This window comes from Lithobates pipiens, unplaced genomic scaffold (genome assembly GCF_037356315.1).
Source record: "Lithobates pipiens isolate NorthernLeopardFrog02 unplaced genomic scaffold, aLitPip1_a1.2 Scaffold_3, whole genome shotgun sequence".
NCBI classification, from domain to species: domain Eukaryota; kingdom Metazoa; phylum Chordata; class Amphibia; order Anura; family Ranidae; genus Lithobates; species Lithobates pipiens.
In genome coordinates, this window is record NW_027507790.1 from 269,351,321 (window position 1) to 269,368,313 (window position 16,993).

General features: G+C 46.9%; 1 protein-coding gene across 1 annotated transcript in view; it reads right to left on the minus strand.

The window, feature by feature from the left end:
* LOC143941266 (von Willebrand factor A domain-containing protein 5A-like) overlaps positions 1-16,081 on the minus strand; it is an 86,303-nt gene extending 70,222 nt beyond the window's left edge. The window contains exons 1-5 of the mRNA XM_077463302.1: positions 15,751-16,081; positions 12,085-12,095; positions 7,789-7,974; positions 6,765-6,984; positions 1,267-1,421 (exon numbers count right to left, since the gene is read on the minus strand). Of these exons, the coding sequence (XP_077319428.1) occupies positions 1,267-1,421; positions 6,765-6,984; positions 7,789-7,974; positions 12,085-12,095; positions 15,751-16,081 (903 nt within the window). The remainder of the gene's footprint in view (positions 1-1,266; positions 1,422-6,764; positions 6,985-7,788; positions 7,975-12,084; positions 12,096-15,750) is intronic.
* Between the last annotated feature and the right edge of the window lie 912 nt (positions 16,082-16,993).

Consider the following 16,993-nt stretch of genomic DNA (forward strand, 5'->3'; position numbering starts at 1 on the left):
CCCGCATTTTGAGGGCATGTGGCCTAGTATGGTTCAGGAGACTGTCCCCTACGATTTTTTTCATTGTCGGCAATGCTTGTTTTTACAATCAGCTGATAACTCATCAGTTGTTAAAGCGGAGTTCCTCCCAGAAATGGAACTTCCACTTTAAGTGCTGGTGACCCCCTGACATGCCACATTTGGCATGTCATTTTTTTGGGGGGAGGGTAGCAGGTACCCTGGTTTTAGAGGCACCCAGCTCCCACTTTCTCCCCTGGCGCCGGTAGGAAGATCACCTCCCCCCCTCCTCCCTCCCTGCAATCTTCTGGGACACGTCAAAGGTCAGAGAAGATTACCCAACCATTCACAGCACGCGGCACGCGCATGAGCAGTGTGCGCCCGGCTCTGAAGCCACAGCCGGGTGCCCACAATTAGAATGCCGGGCTGCGCAGAGGAGGGGGAGAGGAGTGGAGCTTCGCACGCCCGCATCACTGGACCGTGGGACAAGTAAGTATCTGATTATTAAAAGTCAACAGGTACACTTTTTGTAGTCTGCTGACTTTTAAATGGGTTGAACTCCGCTTTAAGGAGGAGTTCCGCCCCCCACCAAAAAAATAGAAGTCAGCAGCTACAAATACCGTAGCTGCTGACTTTTAATATTAGGACACTTACCTGTCCAGGGATCCCACAATGTCGGCTCTCGGGTGCTGCTGCCGCCATTCGTGCTAAGGGAAACTGGCAGTGAAGCCTTTCAGCTCCACAGCCAGTACCCTACTACACATGCGTGAAGCGCGCTGCACTTTCCATCTGGCCCAGCGGCAGAGGAAGAAGGAGGGGGGCCGAGGTTACCGCAGTGAGGTCTCCTGGAAGTGGGGGATAGGTATCTGTCAAAACAAGTACCCTCTCTCCCCTCCTCCCCCTAAAAGGTGCCAAACGTGTCACCAGAGGGGAGGGAAGGAAGCAAACAAGTGGAGCTTCCCCTTTTGGATGGAGCTCCACTTTAAGGACATGGCGATCAGCTTCCTGGCCCGCTCTTTCACAACCAGCATGCTCAAAAATGCAAAACGCACCGCAAAGCGTGCCCAAAAACCACATCAACTGCAGGTGAACCTAGAGTTATAGGACATATACTGTATACAACAGAAATATCTGGATCATTCAAAAACATGTGCAAGTATTATTGCAACTTGCTAAAAATATAATTACATCACTTAGGGGGCGTATTTTACTGGGCGTATATATATATATATATATATACACATACACACATACATGAGCCCCACTCACCTTGGCGCCGGTCCTGTCGCTATCCGTATACTCCAGAGGGGTGATATCACAGTTGGACTCGATCTTGGCAATGCCGTATGCAGACTTGAAGTGAGCGCTCAGACTCAGTGTATGGGGGATCTGTGGATGTGTGTCGGTTATACTCCCATTGTGGTCTGGAATAGCGTGGAAAGAGGTTGCTTTAAAAGCGATAAGAACGCTGCTCATATATATACGGCCTTAGAGTGGACCCAGCATCAGATACAGTACATGACTTTGTAAAATTGCATGCCCACAATTCCAGATATTTATCACAGGAATCCCCCCAACAATGCCTTTATCTGCTTTTCTCTCCAGAAGGATGGTACCATCTTTACCTAGGCTCAGCTGTACTAAGCCAAATGAGATGCCAGCTGAGAGATGGCACCAGTGGAGGCAATTAAACTTCCTGCCCCTCCCCCCAATAGGTTTATCGCCCCGGTTTTCATTTATTTACCCCGTCCATGTCACGGGTACAGGCCCCACTGCTTCCGCTCCTTGGCGGATTCCCACGCGGCTTCCTCACTGCTTCTCCATCTTGGTGGCTTCCCAGGCGGCCTTGGCAGATTTCCCACTGCTTCTCCTACCTGCCAATTGGGTCGCTTCTCCTCTCGGCTAATAGGGTCTTAAAACCTGCTTCCTGATTGGCCGTGTGACATTAGCGAATTAATATTCGCTATTATCTTCCTGCTTCTCCTTCCAGCCAATCAGGAAGCGGGTCTTAAGACCCTTTTGGCCAGAAGGAGAAGCAGGAAGACAATAGCGAATATTAATTAGCTAATATCACACAAGTGGGTGGGCTCTGCGCCCCGAGCCTACCCATTTTGAAGCCAATTAGAGTCTCTGGCTCTGATCATGTGCTTCTAAAAAAAACAAAAACAAACAACCAAACCCATAGAAAACAATGCGTCTGGTGTCCTGCATGGAGATTAGGGGCCAGGCGCATGGAGATTAGGGGGGTGGCCCCTTATAAGCGGCCGCCACTGGATGGCACAATTGTCTAAATCTTGCTGCTTGTGCATATCTTGGCCATTTGACATAGATAAGACTCTGCTGCATCCTCTCAATTGAGTCACTGCTGGGAGCAGGGGGAACTGAGCTGCTGGGTTAGCCTTCCTTCACACCACCATTAATTTAAATGGGCTGCCCTATTCGTGGGAAGGGGGAGCAGAGAGAGCTGATGAATCACTACTGGGAGGGGGAGCAAGGTGAGGAGAGCTGAAGAATCAGTACTGGGAGGGGGAGAAGGGAGAGCTGAGCTAATCAATCACTACTGGGAGGCCGAGCTGAGCTGATGAATCACTACTGGGATGGGAAGCAGGGGGAGCTGCACTGCTGTTATACATGGGAGGAGGGAACGAGAGAAACTAAGCTGCTACAACAATGACTTCTGCAGTGAAATTAGAGGATACATTTCTCCACCATGCCTGCAGCTACAGAGGTCATTGATGATTTGTTGTAAAGCTCATGTACTGCTTGTTAAGCCTATATAAATACTTAAATGTCCATAGATTTTTCACAAGTTAACATTAAACCTATTTGTATTGAATAACACTGTATGGACGCAGCTTAGCTAAAATAGATTTTTCTTATTTCTTTTCATAACATACAATGATGTGAAAAAGTATTTTCCCCTTCCTGTTTTTTTAGTATTTCCCCCCTTCCTGATTTCAGATGATCAAACAAATGTTAATATTACACAAAATTAACCTGAGCAAATCAAAAGTGCAGTTCTTAAAATGATGATTTCATTTATTAAAGTGGGGTACCCCCTAAAAAAAAAAAATTTAAAGTCAGCAGCTACAAATACTGCAGCTGCTGACTTTTAATAATCGGACACTTACCTGTCCTGGGGTCCAGCGATGTGGAGGAACAAAGCCCCCCCTCGTTTCCCGCTCTGCTCACGGCGCCGTCATTCGTACTGTGGGCACCCGGCTGTGGCTTCACAGCCGGGCACCCACTGCGCATGCGCGAGCAGCGCAGGGCGCCGTGATACGCCGCACAGTCACCTGGGACATGTGACAGGTCCCAGGTGACTGTGTGGCGCGAGGGGAAGTGATGTCACCAGCCCGGGCAAGGAAGAAGGCAGACTACGAGGGACCCCCTAGCAACAGGTATTTGGAGGTGAGTAAAAAAAAAATTCCAATTATTTTTTTTTATAATTTTAAACAATTTTTTATTTTTTGGTGGCAACACCACTTTAAGGGAAAAAAGCTGTCCAAAACTTCCTGGCCCTATGTGAAAAAGTAATCTCCCCCCCCCCCCCCCTGCACCCCTTGCTAAATCGTGAATGAACTGTATTGAACCACATTTTTTGCAAAGCTGAGTTGCCAGACCTGTTGAATCAGGAAATCACTTAAATAGTAGCTGCCTGACAAAGTGAAGTATCTAAAGCAATTCAAGAACAGATGAGAACCAAAGTCATTGACATGTATCAGTCTGGAAAGAGTTGCAAAGCTATTCCTAAGGTTTTGGGACTCTGGCAAACTACGGTGAGAGCCATTATCCACAAATGGAGAATACTTGGAACAGTGGTGAACCTTCCCAGGAGTGGCCGGACAACCAAAAATACTCCAAGAGCATAACGACGACACATCCAAGAGGACATAAAAGAACCCAGAACAACATGTAAAGAACGTCAGGCCTCTCTTGCCTCAGGTAAGATCAGTGTTCATGATTCAACAATAACAAAGAGACTGGGCAAAAATGGCCTCCATGTGGGAGATCCAAGGCCAAAACCACTGCTGACCAAAAAGAACACATCTCTCAAGTCTCACATTTGGCAAAAAACATTTTGATTATCCAAGACTTTTGGGAAAATATTCTGTAAACTGCTGAGACAAAAGTTGACCTTTTTGGAAGATGTGTGTCCCATTACACTTGGCGTAAAACTAACACATCATTTAGTAAAGGAACATCATAACAACAGTCACACATGGTAGTGTGATGGTCCGGGGCTGCTTTGCAAGTTCAGGATCTGGATGACTTGCCATCATTGATGGAACCATAAATTCTGTGCTCTACCAGAAAAATGTTGGGCCATCAGTTCCAGACCTCAAGTTCCCTTTCAATAGATTTTTATTCAAAAGTTTAACAAAGTACAGACATACCAATGCGGTTAGACAAATATCAAGGAAGGGTGTTCCCTCCGACACAATCAAGAGCCTGAGTGTTATGGACAGGACCCAAATAAATGAGCCTAAAAGGCTGAGCCCTCTTAATGAAGCATCCGTTTACTAAGAGCATAAACTCGGTGAGTGTAGTCACCCTATCACAGACATAAAATGGAGGCATAGCTATAAAAGAACACCACATTAGCAATTAGTCAAATGGTAACACAACTACAATCAAGGAAACGTGGGAGCTATAACGACAGAGATTCCATTCAGTACCTCAAGGTACAATGCCTTGTCCCCTTAAATGATTAGTCGTGAGGGAGGCTCTACAGACCCTCCATATGCATCCATATAAAAACATTGGTAAGTAGTAAAGGGGAAAAAGAGATAGAGGAAAAAGTGGAGAGAGGAGTTAGAGGAGAGAACAAAAAAAAAGGGGGGAGGGGGAGGGATAAGAGCAAACCTCTGTCCCCTCAATCCAGGACCTCAACATCTAAGGGGCCTGTAGGTGTTTAATCCAAGATTACAATACATTCTTATATTTGGTTTGCTTGTCTCTAAAAAATATTTGTTAATTTTTAATTAATCATAATCCAGAATATTTTATGTTTAACCAGCATGACGTTAATCACAGGTGATTTCCGTGCTCACGCTATTGTGATTTTAGCTACATTAAATATGAAAAAGATAAGGGTTTGGAGGTGCCTGGGGATCTCACCAGACCTTAAGCGCCCAATGATCCGAAACACACCAGCATGCCCACCTCTGAATGGCTCAGAAAAAGCTATATTAAGGTTTTGGAGTGACCTAGTCAAAGTCTGGACTTGAATCAGATTAAGATGCTGTGGCATGACCTTAAACAGGCTGTTCATGGTGGAAAACCCTCCAATGTGGCTAAATTAAAACAATTATGAAAAGAAGAGTGGGCCAAAACTCCTCCACAGTGATGTGAAAGACTCATTGTCAGTTATCACAAACACTTAATAGCAGTTGATGCCGCCAAGCAGTGACGGCCCGTCCATAGGGGGTGCACGGGTGCCGCCCACCCCCCCAACAGCCCAAAAAAAAGGCCCTTAAAAAAAAAATAGAAAAAAATGTCCTTTAGGTGGACTGTGTTCAGGCGTTGGACACAGTGCACTATGGGAAGCGTCACGTTTATGCAATAACGAGATTGCAGACAAGGCACTTAATTTGCAGGCTTTTGACCTGTTTGTGGCGCAGTCCATCGCGCCGGACAACTTCGGGCGGCTGAGTGCTTTGTTCTCGAGTTGAGTCGATGTCACTTCCGGTTTGCTGACACTTGCTGGAGAGAGTATTAGGCTTTCTGCTCCCTCCAGCCTGCAGGGGGATATAGACAGCTGGCAGACTTTCCTTCCTCTCTCCCCTTATCACTTGTAGCTTATCACATGACTGGAGTGGAGAGAGGAGCTAGCTGCCTTCATTCTGGAGGGCTGGCTCTGAGTACACATGGAAGGGGAAGGAGAGGAGGGCACTCTGATGCAAGGAGGACTCTGATGGGGGACACTCTGATGGGGGACACTCATGGGACACACTCTGATTCAAGGGGGGACACTGATGGGGGATACTCTGAATGCAGACATGTCCTATTTACAATGTGCAGAATGCAGACATGGGGGATTTACAGTGTGCAGAATGCAGACATGTGCTATTTACAGTGTGTGCAGAATGCAGACATGGGCTATTTACAGGGTGCAGAAAGCAGACTCGTGCTATTTACAGGGTGCAGAATGCAGACAGTAATGACACATAATCACCTGATAAATGCCTATTTAGAGTCCTTTATTACTAACCTTGTAATTTCTCAGTTTGTTTGCGCCAATCTGTAAGGCTGTGCTATATACCATGATCTGCGAGGCTGCGCTATATACCATGATCCACGAGGCTGCGCTATATACCATGATCCGCGAGGCTGCGCTATATACCATGATCCGCGAGGCTGCGCTATATACCATGATCCGTGAGGCTGCGCTATATACCATGATCTGTGATGCTGAGCTATATACTCTGTCCTGTGATGCTGAGCTATGTACTCTGTTCTGTAATGCTGAGCTATGTACTCTGTCCTGTGATGCTGAGCTGTATACCCCTGACACTATGGGTGGAAGCAAGTGGAATACAGGGGACGGAGTGGGTGGATTCTATAAGGGGTGGGGCTTATGATAAGTGGAAGGGGTCAAAAAGGAAGGGCGGGGTCATTTATAAACTGCATATTGTATTTACTTGGGTTATTTTTGTGTAATGTTAATATTTGTTTGCTGGTCTGAAGCATGTAAGTGTGACAAATATGCAAAAATATTTTTTCACAGCACTGTACATGTTTTTTTTATACCTGCTGATTTGTACCTTTCAGGATTGAGGGGTTGAGGATGTCCGGCAGCACAAAACGCACAGCTCCGTCTGCTTCCACCGGCAGCTCCTGCACATATCTCAGGGTGACATCGGCCTCCTGACCAGGAGGGAGCTCCCCAATGCTGCAGATGAAGAGATTTGTCATACTCTCCTCTTCCATCCTGAGGAAGGCTTCCTGGTCCTGGCTGATGGACCTATCATAGGTTTTGTGAACCTAAAAGACAGGCAGAAAAATTCTTCTTTGTCATGACATGCTAAAGTAAATACACAACCAACACACCAGCAATATGATGTCGATAAAGTCGATAAGCTGTTATCCTTATTAAAATTGATTCTCTCTCTTTTTTTACCTTTTTATTTAATAAAATACTTCTTTTAACCTCTTTTTTTTAACTTTCTTGTATCTCAGTACTGACAGTCTCCTGCAGTCTCTTTGCCAACGCTTCCTGCCTACATGCACTCTGGTGATGGCTGCCTGGCATTTCTTGGGTCAGGTTACCTGATGGTGACATTGGTGGACCATACCTAGATTTAGTGTTGAAATAGCTATTTGAAGTCTCCACGGGAAGCTTATGTGACATAGAAAGGATACCTTATAACAACCATTGGCATGTATTTATAGTGATACCTTCATCAAGTATGCATTTAAAAAAAAATGTTAGTTAGGGTCAAATGGGCAGCAAGGGGGTAGTAAAAGTAGGCCGTTCATCCAAATTTTTTCTGTTTCTCCATAGATACAGATGGAACAGTGAATGTTGTCACCCTATATGTACTGTTTATTTTTAATGCGTTGTGCTCCAACGTACAAAATGGTTCACATCTGATTAAAGCTGCACACCAACTAAATGCATTGGGGCACCATTCAAAATGAATCACACTGCAATGGACTGTGTTTTACTGTGCATTACTGCAAGAAAATAGTGTGAATGGGCCCCAAAATGAATAAACTGAGAGATTTTGTAAATGGGCCCCAAAACAAGAAAACTGAAGAATTTTGTAAATAAAGCTTCCTCATTACCTGCCCCTTCTCCTGGAGGTCAGCTATAATCTTCTTCTCCTCTATTGTGGCCTCAAAGCTGTAAATGGCTGAATCTTCATTCACAGGGAAGACAAAGACCGCACCCCCCGCCATCTTGTTCTTATACTTGAGAGTCGCTGATACATCCGCCACAAAGCCTTTTACCTGGACGTCAACCAAGATTCCCTGCAAAGGGACTGGACACACACAAGAAGATGCCTAGACTATTGGGGTGCAAGTTATACATCAGACCAACCTTTCTTAAGGTTCCTCATAGAAAATCATTTATAGGTCTCTTATGGGTATGTGGGAGCATGTGACCTTCTCCATGGGATAGTGCTCAGGCCTGTGTGACCAATCACCAGAATGGACAAAGTGACAGTGTCTAGGTGGGCCCATAGGTTCAAAGTCATATGCTCTGTTATGGTGCCCCCTGACTGGTGAAGTGGGCTCTCCCAAGCTGCAAAGTCTAAGCACCAATTGGCTTTCACCAGAGCTCCTGGTCCCCAAATTTCTTTGGTCCCGGCTTTCCCCCAGGGCAGAAAGGCTACAGAGCCGAGATGATGTTCACAATGTGGTAGACAAGATATTAGTAAGGTCTAGACCTGTGATCATGGCAGGAGAGTAGTCAAGTCCACCTAGAGGTCTTGGCAGGTGAAAAACAAGAGAGCAGTCCGATCCAGGCAGAGGCCATGACAGACAGCAAACAAAAGACTATTTTGGTCCAGACCCATGATCGTGGCAGGTGGTGGGCAAGAGAGTAGTCAGGTCCAGTTAGTGGTCTTCAGGAGCAGAAAACAAGAAAGTAGTCATGTCAAAGCAGAGGTCTTGGCAGGAAGCAAACAAGAAGGTAGTCAGGTCCAGACAGAGGTTGTGGCAGATGGCAGGCAAGAGAGTAGTCAAGTCCAGGCAGGTTTTGAGGCAGGCTAGAGAGTAGTAAGGTCCAGGCAGGGGATCTCAGCAGGCTAGAGAGTAGTAAGGTCCAGGCAGGGGTCACAGCAGGCTAGAGAGTAGCAAGGTCCAGGCAGGGGAATCACAGCAGGCTAGAGAGTAGTAAGGTCCAGGCAGGGGTCACGGTAGGCAAGAGAAAAATCAGGGTCAAGGCAGGCAAGAGAAAAGTGAGGTCCAGGCAGGGTCAAGTCAGAGAGTAGCCAATAGAATCGAGGTAAGCAACTAACAAGAAATTGGCAGTTAAGTATTATAGGTCTCTAGTGCTCATGGAGCTGGCAATAAGACACAGCACCAGGCACTTCACAGGCTGGAAGTTGAACACCATTCTGGTCAGAGAACATGCCCATAGTCATTATTGAGAACTCTGAAAGCCCTGGAGGTAGTAGAGGTGTGAGGAATCCTGCAAGACCCAGCAGGGATCCTGCGAGCAATCCTGCAAGACCCAGCAGGGATCCTGCGAGCAATCCTGCAAGACCCAGCAGGGATCCTGCGAGCAATCCTGCAAGACCCAGCAGGGATCCTGCGAGCAATCCTGCAAGACCCAGCAGGGATCCTGCGAGCAATCCTGCAAGACCCAGCAGGGATCATGCAAGTACTGTAAAGCTAGCGATACATGGATCAAAATTCAGCTGGTTCAGCAGAGACTATCCGAATTTTGACCCATGAATGGCTACTTTGGTTGAACAGAAGTCATCCGTTCAACTACCCCATCAGATTTTAGATGTTTGATCAGCACTGCAGGCTATAGGCTTCAGCACAGATGTGTGTATTCTGACGTTGGGATTCCTCCACCCACCTCAAAAGTGTGGATGAAGGAAATTAGTCTGGTTGAACAAAAATAAAAAAATTAAATAAAATAATAGGAGTTAGACTTATCGGTAACTCTTTTTCTAGGCATTCCAGGACAGCCTCTGAGACATAGGGCTCTTCCCTCCGGGACAGGAAACACATAAACCCAAAATTGCTTAAAGGGCGGCCCTCCAGGCCTCCCCCTTCAGTTTCCACAAGAACCGCCAGAAGGCTCTGAAAGACATAACACACTAGCACATGGGTCTTCAAACTATGGCCCTCTAGTTGTTCAGGAACTACAATTCCCATCATGCTTAGTAATGTCTGTGAATGTCAGAGTTTTACAATGCCTCATGGGATGTATAGTTCCGCAACAGCTGGAGGGCTGTAGTTTGAAGATCCCTGCACTAGCACAATGTCATGACTAGTGTAGCCCAGATATGACTCACTCTGTTGTAACCGACCCTTTTACTCCGAGTCCTAACCCTTAAACCCTTACCATTAAGAGTCCACACCATGCTTTTGGAGTAAAATGGCCACAACAGCCTTTATTAAAACAAAACAAATAAAAACTCCAAATTTTAATTTTAATATCCTAAACATTTTCCACAACATGTGGAAACCACATATGATAAACAACATGTTTTACCCAAATTTCTGTTGGTCAGTGACGGAGCTACTTTTTCCAAGTATACATATCTGTATACACACCAGGGGGCACTGCGGGACCTTTACCACCACCTTACCGGCCTCCAGCTGTGCCGCTCGGAGACAACCACTTTTCCCGCAGTGCAACAAAACCATTAACATCAAAAATTTGATGTACACACCGGAGGGGCCATCTCCCGATGAGCCCCCCACCTACTTACAGTGGTGTGAATAAGTGTTTGCCCCCTTCCTCATTTCCTGTTCCTTTGCATGTTTGTCACACTTAAGTGTTTCGGAACATCAAACCAATTTAAACAATAGTCAAGGACAACACAAGTAAACACAAAATGCAATTTGTAAATGAAGGTGTTTATTATTAAAGGTGAAAAAAAATCAAAACCATCATGGCCCTGTGTGAAAAAGTGATTGCCCCCTAAACCTAATAACTGGTTGGGCCACCCTTAGCAGCAACAACTGCAACCAAGCGTTTGCGATAACGTGCAATGAGGCTTTTACAGCGTCCTGGAGGAATTTTGGCCCACTCATCTTTGCAGAATTGTCCTAATTCAGTTACATTAGAGGGTTTTCGAGCATGAACGGTCTTTTTAAGGTCATACCACAACATCTCAATAGGATTCAGGTCAGGACTTTGGCTAGGCCACTCCAAAGTCTTCATTTTGTTTTTCTTCAGCCATTCGGTGGTGGACTTGCTGGTGTGTTTAGGATCATTGTCCTGCTGCAGAACCCAAGTTCGTTTCAGCTTGAGTACACAAACAGATGGTCGGACATTCTCCTTCAGGATCGCTTGGTAGACAGCAGAATTCATAGTTCCTTTTATCACGGCAAGTCTTCCAGGTCCTGAAGCAGCAAAACAGCCCCAGACCATCACACTACCACCACCATATTTTACTGTTGGTATAATGTTCTTTTTATGAATCCTTAATAGCCAGATATACTTGGACACACACCTTCCAAAGAGTTCCACTTTTGTCTCATCGGTCCACAGAATGTTGTCCCAAAAGTCTTGGGGATCATCAAGATGTGTTGTGGAGAAATTGAGACGAGCTTTGATGTTCTTTTTGCTCAGCAGTGGTTTTCTCCTTGGAACTCTGCCATGCAGGCCATTTTTGCCCAGTCTTTTCCTGATGGTGGAGGCATGAACGCTGACCTTAACTGAGGCAAGTGAGGCCTGCAGTTCCTTGGACGTTGTTGTGGGGTCTTTTGTTACCTCTTGGATGAGTCGTCGCTGCGCTCTTGGGGTAATTTTGGGCGGCCGGCCACTCCTGGGAAGGTTCACCACTGTTCCATGTCTTCGCCATTTGTGGATAACGGCTCTCACTGTGGTTCGCTGGATTCCCAAAGCTTTGGAAATGGCTTTATAACCCTTTCCAGACTGATAGATCTCAATTACTTTCTTTCTCAATTGTTCCTGAATTTCTTTGGGTCTCGGCATGATGTGTAGCTTTTAAGGATCTTCTGGTGGACCTTACTGTGTCAAGCAGCTCCTATTTAAGTGATGCCTTGATTGTGAACAGGTGTGGCAATAATCAGGCCTGGGTGTGGCTAGAGAAATTGAACTCAGGTGTGGACAACCACAGTTATAGTATGTTTTAACAAGGGGGGCAATCACTTTTTCACACAGGGCCATGATGGTTTGGATTTTTTTTCACCTTTAATAATAAACACCTTCATTTACAAATTGCATTTTGTGTTTACTTGTGTTGTCCTTGACTATTGTTTAAATTGGTTTGATGTTCCGAAACACTTAAGTGTGACAAACATGCAAAGGAACAGGAAATGAGGAAGGGGGCAAACACTTTTTCACACCACTGTAACCACCTCTTTTTATGCTACCGTCACTGACCAACAATAAATACCGCCAACCCCACCGCTGTCGTGACGACTCACAATGATCCAACCTGAAATGACAAACAAACCATTAGAACATCCAAAACTAAAACACAACCAACTAGGGAGGGTGGGTGGGAAAAACTGCCTCCTCGCGCGTCCTCCCTTCCGACTGCCCGTTCGTGACTCCGCCCTCTTTTTATATGGCCGCTCCCCTTCCTTTTTTCTCCGCCTACCTGCTCTAAACCCCACCCCTTAGTGTGTCACTTGACACACTGTCATGCCCGGCCCTCCTCTACATTCCTCCCAGCTCCATTTTCGCTCCGGTCCTCTCTGTATATACCTCCAACACCAGTCAAAAAAAACAAAAAACTGGATGGGAAACCAGGCTGTCCTGGAGGACTCCTAGAAAAAAAGAGTTACCGGTAAGTCTAACTCCAGATTTCTCCTTTCGTCTTCCAGGACAGCCTCTGAGATAAGAAAGAAACGTACTCCCGTCAGGGTGGAACCACTGCCTGGAGGACCTTTCGTCCGAATTTTTTCCTACTTATCAGACAACAAATCCAGATGGTAATGCTTTGCGATAGTAGAGTAGCTGGACCACGTTTCTGCTCTGCAGATTTCCACTGGAGTGGCACTGGCCCTCTGCCCATGAAGTTGAGACAGCCCTGGTTGAATGTGCTTTAACTAGGGGCGCTTGCCCCCCTGCCAAGCCGTATGCCTCCGTAATAGCCATTCTAATCCATCTCGCAATGGAAGATTTTAAAAGGTTCCTTCCTCATCTACTTCTGAGGTGGAATAAAATGTTGGTAAGATAATGTCCTGTTCTGTGAAATGCAGATGATACTTTAGGGAGGAAACTAGGATCTGTTTTGAGCACAACCCTAACCTCCAAAATTAACAAAAATGGCTCTCGCATTAAGAACGCCTGTAACTCACTCACCCTACCGGCTGAAGTGATTGCTATCAAAAATACTGCCTTGAGCACCACCCACTTAACCTCCGATTTCTCCAGGAGTTCAAAGGGACTTCTTGTAAGCGCCGAGAGGACCAATGACAGATCCCAGGTGGGGCAGGCCTGTACCTTCACTGGCCTGGACCTAGAGAGGGCCTTGAAGAAGTTCTTAACAAATCGATCCTGCTGTAGTGAGACTTGAAGAAAAACACTCAAAGCGGCGGCCTGCACTTTTAGCGTGCTGATAGAAAGGCCTAACTCTACTCCTGCCTGGAAAAAATCCTGGCCTACAGGAATCCCAGGCTGTTCCAGCCATGTTCTGCTAACCAGGAATTTAACCTTCTCCATACTTTGGTATAAATGGCTTTGGTTACTGGCTTGCGGCAGTTTAGAAGAGTCATATTCACTCTCTCTGAGAACCCCTGAGCCCTTAACAGCTGTTCCTCAGATACCACGCTGTTAGCCTGAGGGTCTCTACCTGAGGGTGCTGGATAGGACCCTGAGTGACAAGATCCTCCCTCACCGGGAAAGACAATGGAGGATATATGATGAGCCTCCTTAGGTTGGCAAACCAGGCTCTCTTTGGCCAAAAACGAAGCTATCAGAATGAGGTCCATCGTTTCGATCAAAAACTTAAGGAGAACTGCAGCTATCAGTCTCACTGGAGGAAAGGCATAGCAAAATTTGAATTTCCATGCATTGGCAAAAGCATCGATCCCTCTGGCTCGATCCAGTGGATGGAGGGAGAAGAACTGTGTGACCTTCTTGTTGCTGTCTGAGGCCAAGTGGTCCATCTCCGGCCATCCCCAAGACCGCACGATCTCCTCGAACACATCTGTGTTAAGAGACCATTTGTCGTGTCTTATTTGTTGGCGGGCTGAGAAATTCCGGCTCCTGGTCCCCTCTGCTTGTTTATGCGTCAGCCATCAAATTGTCTGTCCGCACCTGCAGGTGCTGCCCCCTTATCTGAGACTGGAAGTTCTCTATAGCCCTCTGAATCACCAGGAGCTCCCTCTGATTCGAGGTCCATCTGGCTTCCACTGGAGACCAAGTTCCCTGAGCCAATGCTTCCTCCAAGTGGGCACCCCAGCCTAAGGAACTGGTGTCTGTCATCATCACTAAGGCTGATGGTCAGGCCCATAAAAGACCCCTGTCTAGATTGTGATGGACCCACCACCACAGCGCCCTCTTGACCTTGGTTGATAGCATCATAGACTGGTCTAAACTCTGCTTGTCTCCATCCCAGCAACTTAGCATGAGACCTTGCAGTGGAAGCTGGTGAAGTCTTGCCCAGGGAACCGCTGAAAAACAGGACGTCAAACCTATCACCCTCATGACCTCTCTGATCTGGGCTTCCTGATTGGTCTGAAGCCGTGCCACTGTCTGTCCAATCTTTTCGATCTTTTCCACAGGGAGAAAGACCTTTGTCTCTTTTGAGGAGATTCTGTTCCCCAAATACCAACTTCTTGTGTTGGGATTAGTTGGGACTTGTCCTGGTTGATCAACCAACTGAGGGACCGCAGAAAATCCTGTGCTTCCTGTAAGTCCTTCTCCAGTTTCCGAAAAGATTGGGCGATAAACAGCAGATCGTCCAAGTAGGGGATCACAGTAATGGCACTGATTCTTAATGAGGCTAAAGCCTCTTGACCTTTCGGAAAAATCCTCGGAGAGGATGCTAGTCCAAATGGTAGTGCCCAGAACTGAAAGTGAAGGACCTCTGAATTCACTCTGACTCCCAGCCTGAGAAACCTCTGAAAGTCTCGATGTATTGGGATATGCGGGTATGCATCCCTGAGATTGATCGTTGCCATGTAGCAATCTGGAACCTGGAGATTTGTTATTGTGAAAATAGACTCCATCCTGAAGTGTTTGTAGTTCACAAACCTGCTTAAAGGCCAGAGATTTAGAATTAACCTGAGTTTGCCTGATGGTTTTCTTACCACGAACACGGGAATATACCCCCTGGTAGTGTACCTTCTGAGGCACCTGCAAGAGGACCTACTGATCCACTAGCTCCCCTAACAGAAGACTCAGAGCCTCTGCTTTTTCACAAGCTCTGGGTGACGGGGTGACCAGAAAGCTGGAAGGGGGAATTTAATTGAATTTCAACTTGTAGCCATTCTTTATTATGTCTAATAGGAACGGGCTTGAAGTTGCCCCAGTCCATTGTGGAAGGAAGCCCCCCAGTCTCCCTCCCACCGGGACACATGAGTGACTGGAGCTTCCTGGTGGCCTGAGGATTGAATAAGAGTCTTGAGTTTGCTCCAGTGCCTCCTGGAGACCAGGTCCAAACAGGTGATCACTTAAAAAAGATAATCCACAAAGTTTAAAGCTTCGACGCTGCCTCAACGGTCCAAGTTTCAACCATACGGCCCTTCTTGAAGAATTCACCAGTGCTGCTGACCTTCCTGCCAACTTCATAGATTCTGCCGAGGCATCCGTCAAAAAAGCAACAGCCTTAAATAACAACGCAAAGGATTTAAGTAGCTGCTGCCTGGACATGCCTGACGAAATGTGAGACTGCAACTGCGTTTACCAACACTCCAAGTTTCTGGAAACGCATTTAGCTGCTAGAGCCGGCTTTAACCCAATAGACAAGGCAACCCAAGCCCTTTTTAACAACACATCCCACTTTTTGTCCATAGGGTCCTTAAGTGACCCCAGGTTGTCAAAAGCCAAATCAGTCTTTTTAGAGACCTTGGCCAGCGTTGCATTCAACTTGGGAATTTAATTTCAAGGATGGGCTGCATCCTTCTTGAAAGGAAACCTACGCTTAAGGCTGCCTGAGAAGAACAGTCTCTTTTCTGGCTGCTCCCACTCCAGCAAGATCGACTCCACAAGAGACTTCTGCACACTAGACTCTTGGTACATGAGGTTGTGCTTTAAGAGTTGTACCAACTCCTCCCGGATCTCCAAGGTGTCATAGATCGCCTTGAGCAAGTCCCCCACATTGTCCAGTGACAACCTGTACCTGGACCCCCTGGAGGAATCCTCCTCTCCCTTAGAGTAAGACGCTGAGTCTGCCGGAGAGGAGGTGAGCGACCTAGATTCCCTCTCCCTATCCCCCTCCTCTTCCTGACTAGGTTCAGACAGGGAAGGCATAATCACTGCCCTGGATAGGGACGTCGAAGGGACCCTGCATCCTATCCATCATCCCTTTAAAAGATTGGAACATGGATGCAATCTCATCCTTAATGGATTCAAGGATCTTATGACATGCCGTCACAGAATCATCCTTGACCAGACTATTATTATTATTATACAGGATTTATATAGCGCCAGCAATTTACGCAGCGCTTTACAATATAAAGACTACTGACACATTCAGGTCAAAGTGGTTTCTTCTAACTGGAGCCTAACTTTGACCCACATATGTCACACTTTCTCCTAGGAGGCTGCACCTGGGCCCTGTCCTGGGCTTTAACCTGAAAGGCAAAAAAGACAAACGCCCATTAGTGCGTGCGCCTGACCCTCACCACCACTGTGCTTGGGGTCACCCTAGAAAGTGCCCAGCCCATCACCTAAGGTTCCCCACCCAGGGAGGGACCCAACCCCCTAGAGTAAGCCATGGCCACCCCTCACCATGCTTACCTGGGAGGTGCTACCGCCTGTGCTGCAGTGCCCTCCATGGTTCCCTGGTATGTGCACAGCCTCTGCTGAGTCTTCCACAGGCTCCGTATGCCTGTCCATCCGAACGCTGCGTCCCGGAGACTGGAACCTAGTCTCCGGCGCCCCCTTATAATGCGGATCCTCTGGAAGTACTCCGCGTCACTTCCCCTGTCTGGAACGCAGAAGCACCGCCTCCGATGCACCCGCGCCTCCCTGCTCCATACCCGTAACTACCTGGTGTACTGGTGCCCTCTCACAGCTTGGAAAACCCAGAGATGAGTGTCACCCGCCACCCAGACCAAGGGCCACGGACAGGAGGGCCCTTCCTGGAGGCTGAGGTAACTAGAGCTTGAGAAAAAGTTTGCTGCTGCAGAGCACAGCAATGTGGGGCAGCAGGGCCTGCTA